At 41.5% G+C, this 18391-nt stretch overlaps 1 protein-coding gene across 2 annotated transcripts in view; it reads left to right on the top strand.

Annotated features, from left to right (window-relative positions):
* LOC110382016 (titin) overlaps positions 1 to 18357 on the top strand; it is a 34855-nt gene extending 16498 nt beyond the window's left edge. The window contains exons 1-3 of one of the 2 annotated variants that reach the window (XM_049845002.2): positions 5561 to 5672; positions 8278 to 10454; positions 10639 to 18357. In XM_049845002.2, the coding sequence (XP_049700959.2) occupies positions 5656 to 5672; positions 8278 to 10454; positions 10639 to 18113 (9669 nt within the window). In that variant the 5' untranslated portion in view covers positions 5561 to 5655 and the 3' untranslated portion in view covers positions 18114 to 18357. Of the gene's footprint in view, positions 1 to 5560; positions 5673 to 8277; positions 10455 to 10638 lie in introns of those variants that run through there. The other variant, XM_049844998.2, reaches the window with a different exon arrangement.
* Positions 18358 to 18391: the final 34 nt, after the last annotated feature.

Raw genomic sequence — 18391 nt, 5'->3', positions numbered from 1 at the left:
TGATCTCAGTTTCCGCTGGCTGTGTATAATCATGGCAATATGCTATGTCCTCTTGTACGTCACGTTATTGATCACGTTGCTCGATCGTCTGATGTCATTTGTGGTCGAGCTCACGAGGGCACGATATTGGGTCGTATGCTTCCAATCAGTCGTACAGGAATGGTAATTACCTAAGTACTGAAATGGACTGTTAGTGCAAACAAAGTATGATTAATGTTTCTTATGTCAGCCTAACAGGTAAATTAGTGTTGTTTTTCTAAGTTGCTTTGTGTTATTGTTGGTTTTATATGACTGAGATTCGATATAATCCATACAAGAGTCATAAGCATAAATCATAATTTACTACTCTCTAATCTCCCATTGTATGATTAATAGCACCATTACAATTAAACAATAATAATAATTAGCTGTACAAAGCTTATTACATCTATCATGGAACGTGACCGGATTGGCGCCCGTACGATAAGTGGAGCCGTTCTTAGCATTCAGGACACGTCTAGACCACAAGATGGGTTGACAAGTAGGATAGCCATATCAGGTATCTACACTACAAATACGTTGAAAAAGGAAAGGAAACCACGATCCAAAGATAATTACGTCGTTTGTTGTTTCTCTTTTTTGCATCGTCTAACCAGCTAACCTTCAAAATGTCTGGGATGAAGAATTTTTGTAACTATAGTTACCGGCTTCCAAGCGTAGATTTTAGTTTGGTAGAACCTGTTTCGTTTGTACATGTAAACTATACTACATATAGCTACGGCATTCAAATGAGACGAATGGGTTCTTTTACCTAACAGAATTGTTATCATTAACGTTCAAGGTGTTCTACACTCAATAAAATATACTCATAAAAGGTAAAATAATACGAAAGAAGGAGTTTGTTATTAGAGAAGTGATTTTATGTTAGCTAACACAATTTGGTTTTCATTTTGAAATTCCTCAGCATGGTGTTTGTATTGTTTCGCAATATAAGTTATTGATAAATGTTTTGAATGTATATGGGAATAAATTCATACGTGTTCGATGCTTCATGTCGAAAGATATTACCATTACGAATGCACAAACTCGTTCCTAGCAGTCTGTACGTGAGCTAGAGGTATTGTATGCAAATCCCTGGTGGGAGCACATACCTCGGCCCAGCGGGCCACGCCACACATGAGTGACATTCATAAAATCTAGGGTGCTATATTCTATAAGGCTCGGGCTGTAAGACATTGTTGAACAGCATATAACTAAGTTAACGTTCACTTCAGTCGTGACTACAACATAGTTTAACATATTGAACAACATAATAGTTACTTGGACATTAAACACGATACAAATGTTCCATTTTTGACACCTTTGCAGTGATGTCACCTTTCGATATGACAAGAATTCACAGCTTAAGATAAAGACGGACGCTTATAATGTACTTTGCACTGCGGCCAATTGCATCGCCTTCATAAAACGACAATAAACCTCAATTTGATGTTGCATCATGATGTCCACCTGTCGTCTGGTGAGATGGTGATTGAGTGATAGAGTCGCATCAAGCTAACGAGAATAACAAGTAAAGTGCTCAGGCGAATATTAGGCGCCCACACGTCACTAGCTCCTCAATTGAAAAATGTTCCTCGTCGCTAAATTGACCTTAGAACATCCTACGTCTCGCCTCGTAATAGGAAGAGATGTCTTTCAATATAATATCAATGTTTGTGTCTATAACCAAATTTGGTGTGTCGGCTTATTATACAGTGCCTACATCCTACAGTTCTCCAGCCAAAGTCGTTTCCGAATAATTACCGGCTTATTGCTAACTCGGAAGGAATGAGTCTAGCGTCTTGGTGATGAAGAGACGGATTGTTTATTTGGATCAGTGTGGGTTGCTTTATGTTGCTTTCTTCTCGTGATATATAGCATTCTCTCGTATTTATTACAGCGTGAGAGTGATGTAAAAAGCCGGGTATTGTATACAAAATCGGCACGGCAATTAGAAAGATACGTGACGTGTAAAGTGGTGCAGGCTGCGACCTCAGGCGGCGTATTCGCGGCGATGATCTCACCGGGCCCACGTCCTCGCCTCGCTCAAACTCGTTTGTTGTTTACTCGTGTCGATGTAAGAACTTAACGTTTTCGAACACAGGACGTTCAGTATCAAGTGAGACGAGGTTTACGTCATGCAAACACTATATTTTGGCTTTTATTGCCTTAAAAATGACTTGTATCCTTATTTAACTTGGCAATTTTGTCGTCTCCTGAGCTCTACCCTAGTTAAGGCATGGCAATTTTAGCCAAAGCATTTCTTTAAGTTGTTTAAGCTCACTTTGAGGATTTCAATATGGATATTATTTTCCGGAGTGCTGTTGTTTTTATGCTAAGATGAAGCACATTTTTTGTGTTGCATAGGAAGTGGTGAGGTAATCAGTCAATGGCGAATTTCAAGAGCAAAATAATTTTGCACAGGAAACTGGTCGGTTTTGAAACCTTTAATAAACTGCTATTGTGACCACAAGCGTTATTTAGATTTGTCGAGGACAAAACTCGGTTTGATGCTGTGTGAATGTAATTGATCATATTACAAAAAGAGATCATGATTGAGCGTAATCCTATGTTGCGTGATTTGGCGAATTACATTACGTGCTAGCTTGGTTAGAGCATAGACAGGTAGGCCATATGGTCGACGACCTTGCCCAGCACTGGCGGTGACTGGCAAACTGTTCCTGCACCTACACAATACAACAATTTCCAATTCATCAGACCACTTTTGAAAAATATGAGTTCATATTATTCTAAAACCTTATCGTCGTTATTTATATTGTATGTGTACCTATAGCATAAAGATTAAGTATCTTATCTTTGAGAGGTTTTAAAACAGCAATGACCTTTTTAAATCATTCTGTAATATTGTAGGTAATTTTAGCATTCAAAATGAAGAGACAGGCAAATTGGAAAGTTATTATTTTTTTAATGAAAGTGGAAATAAACGTCAATTTGATTCTATAATCATATTTTATGCGATGAAACTTGACGTGTCTAAGACATCACATTTTACTTGGAAATAAAGCTACTTTGCAATTTTGCGATTTACCTCTCCTTAGCAAAATTGTGGTAAATGCTATCTCAATTCTTTTCTCGTAGTAGGTATGCGAGCTTAATTCAGACTAATTTATTCAGGTTTTTACATTATACAATGGCTGTTCGGGGTTTTATATCTCTGCAGTATGAGACGGGCGACCATTTATAGCTACGTTGTAAATTACATACAAGTTTGGCATCGAGCCGTTTTTGGGTAGCTTCTTAAGGCAACTTTCGAACTCCTGCGCATTTGGGTCGAGTTTTTTGACAACCACCGTGCATAACAGTATGGTAAAGCTGCATGTTTCTACCAAAACAGTATACAATAGTGGCGACTATGTTTTTTTAATTTAATCTTGTAATCTATGCGCAAATAAACATCAAAGCGAGATGACCGCATCATTACAGAATTCGTTATAGATAATTTTGCATATTAACGGTAATTTTATGTGAACAAGAATTAATTTTCGCACATAATTTTTTCCTCTCTCTTCCTAATTTTTCTTCATAAAAGTTTTTGAACTGTGTCCAGCTGAGTTAACTTGCCTGTTTCATACTGCGTGAAAATGGTTACATTCTGCGGGAATGACCGATCTTAGGGGAGATAATGACATAATTAGCTGCAATACAGCAGGTGGTTATGAAAATCGTATTTTGATATAATAATAAAATAGGGTGTACACAATGGCATAAATACTCAACAGTTGGGATCTGGGAACTGTCCCACAAATATTTAGGGGAAGTTTATTTCGTCATCAATAATTGTATCTAAAGCAAAATGTATGCAACTGTAAGCCAGCTTTAGGTCATTGCACAATCTGTTCTTTGATTCCTACTAAATGAAGCAACAGCTAATTGTAGCCCGAAGTGTTTCAAAACAATCTGGTTAGTCAGAGCACAAAGCTTAGCGAGCTTGCATACTGCGTTGAGCACATTCGAAATGGCGTTGAGTAACCGTCCCGATAAAGCAAGGCGCCATCAACCCCGTCATCTGATGCTCTCACAATGACTCAGGGTTTAAACATATGTGCATTTGCAGCTTGAATAGCTAATTCCCAACCCGTCGACAAATGCCTATTTAGATTTACGCCACTTGAATTCATGAGACCAATATAGTTGCAAATTCTAGCGACACACGAGATGTATCCTTCCCATACAAAAACTAACATCACGTTTCTCCGAATAGAATCAAGTTATCTAATAAACTTGGGTTACTGACCTTCATGTCCTGGAATCCCAACTTGATTCTTATTAAGCTCATACGTGCTTGAATTTTCAACAAAATGCATGAGCTATTTGCAAATTTTGGTACCTAATGTTTTTGTTCTAACAAAGAGTTTCATTCGTTGCATGAATATCAATATGGGAATAGGTATGCTGTTGCTTAAATATTGAGTACGTGTAGGGGACAATAGGAGCCGCTTTGGTACGTGCTTTGCCTGTGAGCTTTCACTTTAGCGACGCAAGCTTCGTATTATGTAATATCACGTTTTTGCACATGTAACTTTAGCACATAGGTACGTAGCGTAGGTGCCTCACCTAATGTCCTATTTCGGAAAATTCTTAGGCAATATTGACTGCTAAGTTTTGTCAGGATTTAGAATACATATCTAAGTTGACCTATCATCAAAGTCATGTTAGGTTAGGTGCTTCTATCCTTAATAGTAATGTAAAGCTTCGACAATTACGTAATTAGTGGAATATGTAGGTAGGTGTGCATTTGCATTAAAGTTGGTGCATAAATACGTCTGCAAAAATGTGTTTACTTGAACTGTTTACCGAATAACCATAAATAGCCTGGACAACATGTTTGCTCAAGGAGTGGTGAAGTCATAAATATTTTTATGCACTCGTGTCAGGGTCTGTTTCTGCGTATCCCTCATTGCCACTGATTCACGAAATCTCATTCTTTGTGGTCGCGTAGGCATTTTGCACGACCTCAATGTCAATAAGGACAATAAGTTATTTTTAACCAATGCCTATATTAATTAATCATCTTTTAAAATTTACTTTGACCTTAAAAACAAACTGCATGAAAATAATGAAGGCTGAGAACTTGTACTGAGGTAGAGCAGACAGCATAAACAGTTGTCTACTTAACTATTTCCTGATGACTTCATTCATCTTTTATTAATCATTTAACTTGAATTGCTTTGCAAAACATTATATCCTCGATAAAAAAACTGGTTGGTGGTTTACAAATACCGGGCCTTCTTAATGAAAAATTTTTGTATTAACCGATTCTACACAGATTTTCTTGCTACTAAAGAGTTATTGCATGTACAAAAACTCAACAAAAAAAAAACATAGCGGCGTTTAATCAGTTGCACTAGACGCAGGCTATTTAATTACAACCATTTAAGATAATCATATGATGTGAAAGTGTGAAAACTAAGCTGATAAGGGTTGTCGAGCCGACACGCATGCTAACGCTTGCGACCGCAAATTATCAATATGTACCACTAAACACCAATTGTTATCTATGTAATAACTAATGCTTCGTAAGCGGTATTTAGTAGTCAGTAGTGAGCTCTCTACTTTCGTGACACGAACATATAATGTGATCTTTTGTATCCCTGGAATTTTGGCTTTTCGCACACCATGACGCGAGTTCTAAGGTACCTACTGATTTATAAATTGTGTTTTGTTTAGCCGATAAAAATCGCAGAAATCCGGCATTTTCTGTCGATGCTTGGAGCTTGTACCTATACAGGTTATTCAAATGATTTTTAACTAGAAATACTCCTATGATAGGTAAAGGATGTGATATTTAAAAATGCTTACTGATTTAGTAGATCAAGATTGTTCCAAAGCGTATTAATTTACCCAAAAGGTCACCAAACACAAGTCCACTTTGCCGGTAATTTTGGCCGACATTTTGTAGCAAAATAATAATCACTCTAAACAAATTACGATATCGTTAGATAAGTATCGTTAAGTACTTATCATGTTGTGTTGTTAGTTTTTGTTAGATTATTGAATAAATACGATAAACTTCTTTATTTACCGTAGTACACACCTTAGTTTTAGAATAGGTCAAGATTAGCTTTACCAAATCATATGAACATTGTGATCTTGTGATGATATCCCCTAAATTTTCATGGAGTCTTATGTTGACCTTATTACCTACATAATTTTCATGTACCTACCTACCTAGTTCTAGTTATGTCCGTACGCCTAGTATGAAATAAGCTCATAGTAGCTAAACTTTTATGTGTTAATAATGGTAGCAGACTTACACAAGCTGTGGCAGTCACAGTGGTCATAAGAACACTGACCTTTACAAGACAGCATATTGATCGGAACAGACGTGTAAGGGATTAGGACGTGTTTGGTCCCCATCGCTAGGCGACAATAAAACTGGAGCAAAGCCATTAAACTGTAAATCATCGTGATAAACCCCTTCATTTTATAGGATCACGGAACCTTATTTTATGGAGAGATAGATTTTTTATCTTCAGAATTATGAAAACAATAGCTTCCACCCGCGGTTACATCCGCGACCCGAAATATATTTTTCGCCAACACTGATGAAAAGCCTATACCTATGTTATTTTGATGTATAAGCTATATTAATATAAACTTTCATCAAATTACATCCAGTAGTGTTTGCGTGAAAGAGTAACAAATATATGTAGGTACATCGTCGCAAATCACATTTGTTATGGCTCGATTTAGTTCTTTATGTCTAAACATTCTAAAAGCTTGCCTTTGCAGAGAGTCCTACTTGCAATGTCTGGTCTTAGTTTATGACTTATTTATTACGCAGCACTGCTCTCATAAAGAGGGTCGTCATTTTCTTGACTCATTACTGCCTATCTATATCTGGATTGCGTCTTGCGAATTGCAGCCACTTATGTACGTAGGTACTCCTTGGTCGTGCATTCTGTAAACATGTACAAAAGTATAAATAACTCTTTCCACTTGATTTATACCCCTCGAAGGAAGGTTCATTTAATACAGTGACCGTTGTATATAGTTACGTCAACGCTTAAAGTAGCGATGAAAGAACAGTGAAATGAATGAGTGTGCGATTTAGAGTGCTGATTCAACCAATTTAATATGTATGCTGATTGACGATTAGCTTAAATTAAATCTTTTGATTTGCAAATTGTTTGACTTAGAATAAAGGCGTGCTTTTTATTTATTTTCTTTTGAATGTTATTCGTTATATATTTTTATTTTGATGCAGCTACTGAACTTAAGCTTTGCCATTTTAATATGGTAAGGAGAAACAAGACCCTTCGTTTAACCTGAAGATAAATAAGGAGCCCTTATTGTTTGCTACTTCACGAAATTCCATGAATCTTTCAGCTGTTGCTGTGGAAACTGTAACGAGGTCACTGAGCCACTTTGATAGAATCAAACTTTTCATTGGGGATTAACTATCGCATCCATAGTGTTGGGTATAGCCTTCACAGATATTGATTACTAAAAAAACAAGTGAGCCGATTATAAAGCGCCCCTTTCTGGTTTCATGTCTAGACATAGACTAATTGTTCGGTATATTATACATAGGTACTTACTTGTTGACATGAGAAGCCGTTTCAGTTTCATGAGGCGGTACACGGCATGCGGCAGTCGGCGTCGCGAGCTCATGCAAGGCCGGTGTATTCATTCCCTAAAACAACAGTTTACCGACCTACTTTAGAAAACATGTTAATAATTAATTAACTTACCTTGAAGTCGAGAAAGCTCAGTATTTATCAGTAAAAGTGTCATTTGGCAGACAGCTCATCGATTGAATAGGATTTCACAGTAGATAGTTTATTTATCTCTTACGAGTTTGTTATTCAGTTTATGTTAACGAGTGTTTTGTGCCAAGCCAAGGTTTCTAAAAGCGTTTAAGTTGTATTTGGCGCGAGTTTTCTAATCTAAAGATCGAAAGTATAGAAAAGTAATTTCGTTGCTATGTAGGAAACTTATCAAATGCAAAAATGTAAGGGTAGGATATTCCGAAAGAGAACAGGCGTGCAGTGCATTAAGTACCATTGCCAGGGTCTCTCTAAGGGACAGGCGAGGTGAGCGCGATGGACGCGTGTGATGGCCAATTCACTGACGCTGCCACCTCTGCCGCTACCGAGAAGATTCCCACTGTCCCTTCATCCGTATCGTGTCAAAAGGTGTGATTTGAATGATATGCTAGTCATAATATCAACAAAGAACAAAATATTTGCTATTGGTGGTGGGCAATTGACTTATATGATATGTGTTCATTTCCAGGCGTCATCGCTGCCCACACAACGATGTCCCGGAGCCATTGTTCGATGTGGAGCACACGACGAGCGTGGTCTCCGCGTACAAGCGCGACTACGACGAGAAACACGTGACCCGCACCACCGCTGTCCACCACGAGGATCACCTTCGTCTTGAAGGCGACTTCCAGGAGCCAGAGCGTCCACAGTGGCAACCCGCTGAGCGACCCAAACAAAGGAAACCTGAAGATAATCTTAAGCCTGAAGGCGACTTCGAGCGAAGGCAACCTGATGAATGGCGTCCTGGTGAGAGGGCTCCCGTAAGGAAACCAGAAGATAACCTACGTCCTGAAGGAGATTTTGAAAGACACAAACCCGAAGAATGGCGTCCTGGTGACCGAGCACCTGTCCGCAGGCCCCATGACAACTTGCGACCAGAAGGGGAATTCACTACTCCCGAAAAAGAACCCTGGAGACCGGCTGAGAGGGAAAAGCCTAAGAAGCCAGAAGATAATTTAAAACCTGAAGGTGAATTTGAGAGACGCAAGCCTGAAGATTGGCGTCCTGGTGACAGAGCTCCCACTCGCCGTCCGGAAGATAACTTAAAGCCAGAAGGTGAATTTGAGAAACGTCAACCAGAAGACTGGCGGCCAGGTGACAGAGCTCCTGTGCGACGGCCCGAGGATAATTTACGCCCCGAAGGAGATTTCGAGAAACGCCGACCAGAAGAGTGGAAACCAGGTGAAAGGGCACCAGTGAAGCGCCCAGAAGATAATTTGAGACCTGAAGGCGATTTTGAGAAGAGAAGACCAGAGGAGTGGCGTCCCGGAGACAGAGCGCCTGTTCGACGACCTGACGACAACTTGCGACCTGAGGGTGATTTCACAACACCAGAAAAGGAGCGTTGGCAACCAGCAGAGCGTCCCCAGCAAAAGAAACCACAAGATAATCTTAAACCAGAAGGTGATTTTGAACAACCGAAACACGATGAGTGGCGCCCAGCAGAACGTGTCACTCAAAAGAAGCCCAAGGATAACTTAAGACCTGAAGGTGAATTTGAGCAACCGAAACAAGATGAATGGCGTCCAGCTGAAAGACCAACAGCTACAAAACCGAAAGATAATTTAAGACCAGAAGGTGATTTTGAACAGCCGAAGCAGGATGACTGGCGTCCAGCAGAACGCGTAACCCAGAAACGCCCTCAAGACAATCTTAAACCAGAAGGTGACTTCGAGCAGCCAAAACAAGATAAATGGCGTCCAGCGGAACGTGTCACTCAGAAAAAACCCCAAGACAACTTAAAACCAGAAGGGGACTTTGAGCAGCCGAAACATGATGAATGGCGCCCTGCAGAAAGAGTTGTTCAGAAGAGACCTCAAGACAACCTTAAACCAGAAGGTGATTTTGAACAGCCAAAACACGACGAATGGCGTCCAGCTGAACGGCCTAAGCAAAAGAAACCCCAAGATAACCTTAAACCAGAGGGTGATTTCGAACAACCAAAACATGATGAATGGCGTCCTGCAGAACGACCCAAACAAAAGAAACCCCAAGACAACCTCAGACCAGAGGGTGATTTTGAGCAGCCAAAACATGATGAGTGGCGTCCAGCAGAACGTGTTACTCAAAAGAAACCACAAGATAATCTTAAACCTGAAGGGGACTTTGAACAGCCAAAACACGATGAGTGGCGCCCAGCAGAACGCGTCACACAGAAAAAGCCTAAAGATAATCTTAAACCAGAAGGAGAATTTGAGCAGCCAAAACACGACGAGTGGCGTCCGGCTGAAAAACAAACACCCACAAAACCTAAGGACAATTTGCGGCCAGAAGGAGATTTCGAACAGCCAAAACATGACGAATGGCGGCCTGCTGAACGTGTTACCCAAAAGCGACCACAAGATAATCTTAAACCCGAAGGTGACTTCACAACGCCTAAAAAAGATGAATGGAAGCCGGCTGAGAGACCACAACAGAAGAAGCCTACAGATAATTTGAAACCAGAGGGTGACTTCGCTAAGCGACAGCCCGATGAGTTTGTTCCAGCAGAAAAAGCGGTAGTGAAGAAACCTGAAGATAACTTGCGGCCTGAAGGTGATTTTACGACAACACGTACCATAACGGAAGATTACAAAGTGGTACGAGGGGAACGAGCTGAAATCATCCGACGAACTGACAACATTATCACAGAAGGAGAGTTTACAGGTAATATTATTATTTTGTTAGTTAAACCCAATTTGAAAAGTAAAAGAAAGAAAAGAATATATAACGGTAATGCATCTTAAATATAATTAAAATAAACCTGTCTGAACAAAATAAATAAACCATTATAATTTTTATTAATAAGTTTTTATGTAAGGGTAATAAATGATCCATTTATATTTTTCAGATACTACTACTTCACGTACGGAGTATACTGTGAAACCTGTGGAAAGGCCGAAACCAGTACGCCGTAATACATGGACAAAGATAGAAGGAGACATGACCACAGAAACGACATCACATTCAGAATTTGTTGACTACACTGATACTGTAGAAAGAACAACACTGGTTGCGAAGAGAACCGATAATTTAATACGAGAGGGTGAAATAGAATTTGTTACATCCAACCAAAAAGACTACACAGAAAAAGTAACACCTGTTGAGCGACCCAAGCGTAGGCGCACGTGGACAAAGGAGGACTTCGAAAAGTTTTATTCAACGGAGGAGCTCGAAAAAATTACTACTTCACAGGAGGAATACAAGACATACGAAGAAATCGATGTAAGGCAGCAGAGAATTATAAGACATGATAATTTGCATATGGAAGGTACATTTGATAGTCTTACTGTGTCTCATGATACTTACGGGCCAAAACATTCTGAGAGACCTAAGCAAAAGAAGCCAATTGACAATTTAAAACCCGAAGGTGAGTTTGAGCAGCCGAAACAGGATGAGTGGCGACCAGCAGAGCGTGTAACACAGAAGAAACCCAAAGACAATTTGAAACCCGAAGGTGACTTCGAACAGCCAAAACATGAAGAATGGCGTCCCGCAGAGCGTGTCACACAAAAGAAACCGCAGGACAATCTTAGGCCTGAAGGAGAATTTGAGCAGCCCAAGCATGATGAATGGCGTCCAGCTGAAAGACAAACCCCAACCAAACCTAAGGATAATTTGAAACCAGAGGGTGACTTTGAACAACCAAAACACGATGAATGGCGTCCGGCAGAGCGTGTAACTCAAAAGAGACCCCAAGATAACCTTAAACCAGAGGGTGACTTTGAACAACCGAAGCATGACGAATGGCGTCCCGCAGAGCGTGTTACGCAGAAAAAGCCCAAGGATAACCTTAAACCTGAAGGCGAATTCGAACAGCAGAAACCAGATGAGTGGCGCCCAGCCGAAAGGCAAACACCGAAGAAACCAAAAGATAACCTACGCCCCGAGGGTGAATTTGAAACTCCTAAACAAGATGAATGGCGTCCTGCTGAACGTGTCACACAAAAGAAACCTAAAGATAACCTTAAGCCCGAAGGTGAATTTGAACAACCCAAACATGACGAATGGCGGCCTGCTGAAAGACAAACACCGTCTAAACCAAAGGACAACTTAAAGCCTGAAGGTGAATTCGAACAACCGAAACACGACGAGTGGCGTCCCGCAGAACGTGTAACTCAGAAAAAGCCTAAGGATAACCTTAAACCTGAAGGTGAATTCGAAAAACCAAAACACGACGAATGGCGTCCCGCTGAAAGGCAAACACCCACTAAACCGAAAGACAACCTTAAGCCTGAAGGTGACTTTGAACAACCGAAACACGATGAATGGCGTCCAGCTGAACGCGTCACTCAAAAGAAGCCCCAAGATAATCTTAAGCCAGAGGGTGACTTTGAACAACCAAAGCACGACGAATGGCGTCCTGCAGAACGTGTCACGCAAAAGAAACCTAAAGATAATCTCAAACCTGAAGGTGAATTTGAGCAACCCAAACACGACGAGTGGCGTCCGGCTGAAAGACAAACACCTTCCAAACCCAAGGACAACTTGAAACCAGAAGGTGACTTTGAGCAGCCTAAGCATGACGAGTGGCGTCCAGCAGAGCGCGTAACCCAAAAGAAGCCTCAAGATAACCTTAAACCAGAGGGTGACTTTGAACAACCGAAGCATGATGAATGGCGTCCCGCAGAGCGTGTTACGCAGAAAAGGCCCAAGGATAACCTTAAACCTGAAGGCGAATTCGAACAGCAGAAACCAGATGAGTGGCGCCCAGCCGAAAGGCAAACACCGAAGAAACCAAAAGATAACCTACGCCCCGAGGGTGAATTTGAAACTCCCAAACAAGATGAATGGCGTCCTGCTGAACGTGTCACACAAAAGAAACCTAAGGATAACCTTAAGCCTGAAGGTGAATTTGAGCAGCCGAAGCATGAAGAATGGCGTCCCGCTGAAAGACCGGTCCAAAAGAAACCACAAGATAACCTGAAACCTGAAGGAGAGTTTGAACAACCTAAGCATGACAAGTGGCAACCCGCAGAAAGGCAGACGCCTACAAAACCAAAAGACAACTTACGGCCTGAAGGTGAGTTTGAGACTCCTAAACACGATGAATGGCGTCCTGCTGAACGAGTCACTCAAAAGAAACCTAAGGATAACCTTAAGCCCGAAGGTGATTTCGAACAGCCGAAACACGATGAATGGCGTCCCGCAGAACGTGTTACGCAGAAGAAGCCCAAGGATAACCTCAAACCCGAAGGTGAATTTGAGCAACCCAAACACGACGAGTGGCGACCGGCTGAAAGACAAACGCCTACTAAACCTAAGGACAACCTAAAACCTGAAGGTGACTTTGAGCAGCCTAAGCATGACGAGTGGCGTCCAGCCGAGCGCGTAACCCAAAAGAAGCCTAAGGACAACCTTAAGCCAGAAGGTGAATTTGAACAACCGAAACACGATGAATGGCGCCCGGCTGAAAGACAAACGCCAAGGAAACCAAAGGATAACTTACATCCTGAAGGTGAATTCGAAACACCCAAGCATGATGAATGGCGCCCTGCTGAACGTGTCACGCAAAAGAAACCTAAAGATAATCTCAAACCTGAAGGTGAATTTGAACAACCCAAACATGATGAGTGGCGACCCGCTGAAAGACCAGTCCAAAAGAAACCACAAGATAACCTGAAGCCTGAAGGAGAGTTCGAACAGCCTAAGCATGATAAGTGGCGACCTGCTGAACGACAGACGCCTACCAAGCCGAAAGATAATTTACGGCCTGAAGGAGATTTTGAAACTCCTAAGCAAGAGGAATGGCGGCCAGCTGAACGAGTCACACAAAAGAAACCTAAAGATAATCTTAAGCCTGAGGGTGAATTTGAACAACCGAAGCACGATGAATGGCGTCCCGCTGAGAGGCAAACACCTAAGAAGCCTAAAGATAATTTGAAACCTGAAGGTGAATTTGACACTCCTAAACATGACGAATGGCGCCCAGCTGAAAGAGTAACTCAAAAACGGCCAAAGGATAATTTGAAGCCTGAAGGAGAGTTTGAACAACCGAAGCATGATGAATGGCGTCCTGCTGAACGTCAAACACCTAAGAAACCTCAGGATAATCTACGTCCAGAGGGTGAATTTGAGACGCCTAAACCCGACAAGTGGCGTCCTGCTGAGAGACCAACCCAAAAGAAGCCACAAGATAATCTCAAACCAGAAGGTGAATTTGAGCAACATAAGCCTGACGAATGGCGACCAGCAGAGAGGCCTATTCAAAAGAAGCCTAAAGACAACTTAAAACCAGAGGGTGATTTCGAGAAACCCAAACATGACGAGTGGAGACCTGCTGAAAGGCAGACGCCTAAAAAACCACAAGACAACTTGAGACCTGAAGGTAAATTTGAAACTCCCAAACAGGATGACTGGCGTCCCGCTGAAAGACCTGAAGTCAAAAAACCTAAAGACAATTTGAAACCAGAAGGAGAATTTGAGAAACCCAAAAAGGATAAATGGGAACCAGCTGAAAGGCAAACTCCGAAAAAGCCACAAGATAATCTTAAGCCCGAAGGAAAGTTTGAGCGACCCGAAAAACCAAAACATGTTACCGGTGAAAGACCAGTGCAGAAGAAGCCAGAAGATAACCTTAAACCTGAAGGAGATATGGACGTCGTTCGAAGAACAGATTATACAGCTACTCGAGGAGATCGCGTTGACGTCGTTAAGCACGAAGATCATCTTAGAATGGAAGGAACCATCGATATTCATCGCTCTAGAGATGATTATAAACGTATCGAGAAAACGGAGAAAGTTGTTATACAAAGACACGAAGACAACTTGAGAACTGAAGGTGAATTCATTGATCTTACAGTTCGTAATGATTACAGTGCTACTAAAGGTGAAAGGGCACCTGTTGTAAGACCACAGGATAACCTTAAACCGGACGGCAAATTTTACAAGCCAGAAGTGGTTCCATCTCAACCAGCTGAAAAACGTAAGCCTTTTAAGCAGGTTGACAATATTACCATTGAGAGGGATGTTGATCTACGACAGAGGCAAAAAATTGAACGACTTGATATCATTAGAAGAGAAGATAACCTTAAGATTGAAGGTGAATTTATAGACATGAAACAAAAAACAGATTACACTAAAGTCACCGGTGAACGCGCTGCTATCGTGAAACATGAAGATAATTTAAAAATGGAAGGAACTATGGAAAATATCCGATCATCCGACACATATCGTGTTGTTAAAGGTCAACGAGTCAAACTTACTCGCAGAGAAGATAATCTGAAAATCGAAGGAGTATTTGAAGATCATACTCGCAGAGATGATTACAAGGTAACTAAAGGAGAACGATCAGCTATAGTATATCATCGAGATAACTTAAAACCCGAGGGTGAGTTTGAAAAACGGCCAAGGGAAGAGTTGGAACCTGGTGAAAGACGAACACCGCTTAAGCAACCAGATCATTTAAGACCTGAGGGCGATTTCGACAGGCCTTCAAGACCAAAATGGGAAACAACAGAACGACCAGATATCATTAAACACCCAGATAATCTACGCCCTGAAGGTGATTTCCCGAGCCGACCCAAAACTCAATGGCAGAAAGGAGAAACGCCAGAACAAGTTCGACCGAAAGATAACTTGAAACCCGAAGGCGATTTCGATAGACCTTCAAGGCCAAAATGGGAGACATCAGAAAGACCTGAACAGGTACGACCTAAGGACAATTTGCATCCTGAAGGCGAATTTACAGACAGGCCGAAAACTAAATGGCAACCTGGAGAAACACCAAGTCAAGTTCGTCCTAAGGATAATTTGAGACCTGAAGGCGATATGGAATCACGTACCCCGAAAAAATGGGCTCCGGGTGAAACACCTGCACAAGTTCGTCCAAAAGATAATTTGAAACCAGAGGGTGATTTTGACAGACCTTCAAAACCAACTTGGGCATCTGCAGACAGACCAGACCAGGTCAGGCCAAAGGATAACTTACGTCCTGAAGGCGATTTTACTGATAGACCAAAGACCCATTGGCAACCTGGAGAAACACCAAGTCAAGTACGTCCGAAAGATAACCTAAAACCGGAAGGCAGCATGGATTCACGAACTCCTACTAAATGGGCACCGGGTGAAACACCAGCTCAAGTTAGACCTAGAGATAACTTGAAGCCAGAAGGTGAGTTTGATCGACCTTCAAAACCGAAGTGGACATCTGGTGATAGGCCGGACCAGGTGAGGCCGAGGGACAACTTACGCCCTGAAGGAGAATTTACTGACAGGCCAAAGACTCAATGGCAACCTGGAGAAACACCTTCACAAGTTCGTCCTAAAGACAATTTACATCCGGAGGGTGATATGGTTTCAAGGACGCCATCTAAGTGGGCACCTGGAGAAACACCCTCACAAGTTCGTCCGAAAGACAACTTAAAACCTGAAGGTGACTTTGAACGACCTGGGCCTAACCAATGGCGCCCTGCAGACAAGTCTGGGCCTATAAAACCAAAAGACAACCTTTACACAAATGGAGACATCACTAAGCATGACACTAGCAAAACGCTATCAAGTGAGACGTCAAAGAAGTCTGTAGTATCAAAGTCTGTTATTGGACAAGATGATCATGACATCAAATCTCAAACTACTTCACGTCACGATACCCAAGTTCATCGCGATAATCAGACTCATACATCCCATCGGGAGACCCACGTTAAGCACTCACACGTTACTACTGATCATTCTACTTCTAAACATTTTCAATCCGGAACACACGGCAAACATATAACAACACACGATGCTGTTGATCACACTGGAACCCAAAAGCATGTAGAACGAGTTCCGTCACAAGAAAGTGTTACTGATAGGAACAAGGTAGTGGGTGTTACAGATCGTTCTGTTTCTCGCAGCAGTACAGACAGGACAATAGTAAACAGAAGTGACACCAAAAACGTAAAAACCGTCACTACAACCACTACGAAAACTATTAAGCAAATATCAGAAAAGAAACTAAGGGGTGGTAAGTGGGTGACAGTCACACGAAATGTTGAAGTGGATGTGACTGATGATTCCGGAAAATACGCTCCCCAGCAGTCTACTCCAAAGAGAGAACCAGACGATCGTACGAACCGCCCACGACATGTTGAAGGAGATAATACTCAAAGAATCGTTTCATCTTCAAGTAATCAAGCTATCCATACAACACATGGAGGAAAAGGAACTACTATTATTGATCAGCAACACTCAAGAACGAACCAGCAATATATTGATAACACACAACGCATACATTCGTCACAGCAATCTGTAACTTCATCGACCTCAAGTCAAAATGTAACTTCCAATCAACATCATTCACAGAGGACCACAGGCAGTTCCAACATAATTCGAGACGTACATTCAGGACAAAATGTTACAAAATCTACCCAGCAAACAACTAGTGATGGACATGTTATCAGGGGTGGAGATACAACTCAAAGAATTGTCTCCTCTGATTATAATGGCAAACAGCCTAATCAAGGTCATGTATCTGAAAGCCATATTCAACGAAATGTAAGCTCATCGACACAAGTACATAAAGGAAGTCATTCGGAGCAACACATTTCGAGGTCGACCCACCATTCGACCAACAGAAACCAATTGAGTGACAGCGTAACAAAGACGAGCATTGAATTCCAAAGAGCTATGCACGGCGGTGGTGGCAACGATCCTCCAGCCAGCGCTATAGATAGCTCCTCACGTAGTGGTCATCATAAACGTACATCAGATTTGGTCTCAGACTCATCTTCTTCAAATTCAATACTGCATCGTAAGGGCGTTCATTCAAACACTGAAGCTCATCATTCGATTAGCTCTACGGCTGCTGCTCAGAGAAAGAGCATTGGAAATCTTTCAGAGCGTGGTGAATACATCAGCAACTCCACGCACAGCACGGACAGAAAAAGCATCAGTTCCATGCATAGATCTACCAGAGACAACATGGCTGTTATTTCTCAGCACGAGAGTACCGATTCTCGCCGTAACCAAACAAGAAGAGATGGCCAGTCCACACTAACAACTGAACGCCAGCCTACACGAGTTGTTAGAGACAACCTCAGAGTCGGTGGTGACTTTTATGGACAATCGGAGGCGCGGTACGGAAGTTTCTCACGCTCAGAGCATGCTCAGAACAGAACAGACCGTACTGAACGAGTGGAGCGCGTCGAGCGGGTCACCCGCCACGGAAATGCTTCGCACTTCGTCTTAGGTGACGGCAGCACTAGTTACAAGCGGGAATTTACTTCTCATGTCCATGGAACATGCCCAGCAACCTTGATCGACTCGAGTCGTACTCCTTTTAAACACACGCGTGATTCTAGGGAACATAAGTTTTACGCTACAAAAATAACTCAGCAACAATAAACTATTGTTTTAACCTGAGCCGAGAAAAGGCTAAAAATATTTCATTCCTTATTTTATGAAGCTTATTATAATCCTGTTAATGTTATTATTTTCTATTCGCAAGCTAACTGCTAGTCTTAATAATTATGATTAACATACTTTATATGTATAATATGCATAATGTAATTCTTAATTTGTTAATTTAACAAGTTTATATTTTATTTTTGTCAAACATTGCCATGCAATAAACTTTTATATTATTAATGATTTGTCTTTTATTTAACTTCATATTATAACTG

The sequence above is a fragment of the Helicoverpa armigera genome, chromosome 15 (assembly GCF_030705265.1).
Source record: "Helicoverpa armigera isolate CAAS_96S chromosome 15, ASM3070526v1, whole genome shotgun sequence".
NCBI lineage: Eukaryota > Metazoa > Arthropoda > Insecta > Lepidoptera > Noctuidae > Helicoverpa > Helicoverpa armigera.
This window is presented reverse-complemented; position numbering and strand designations above follow the sequence as displayed.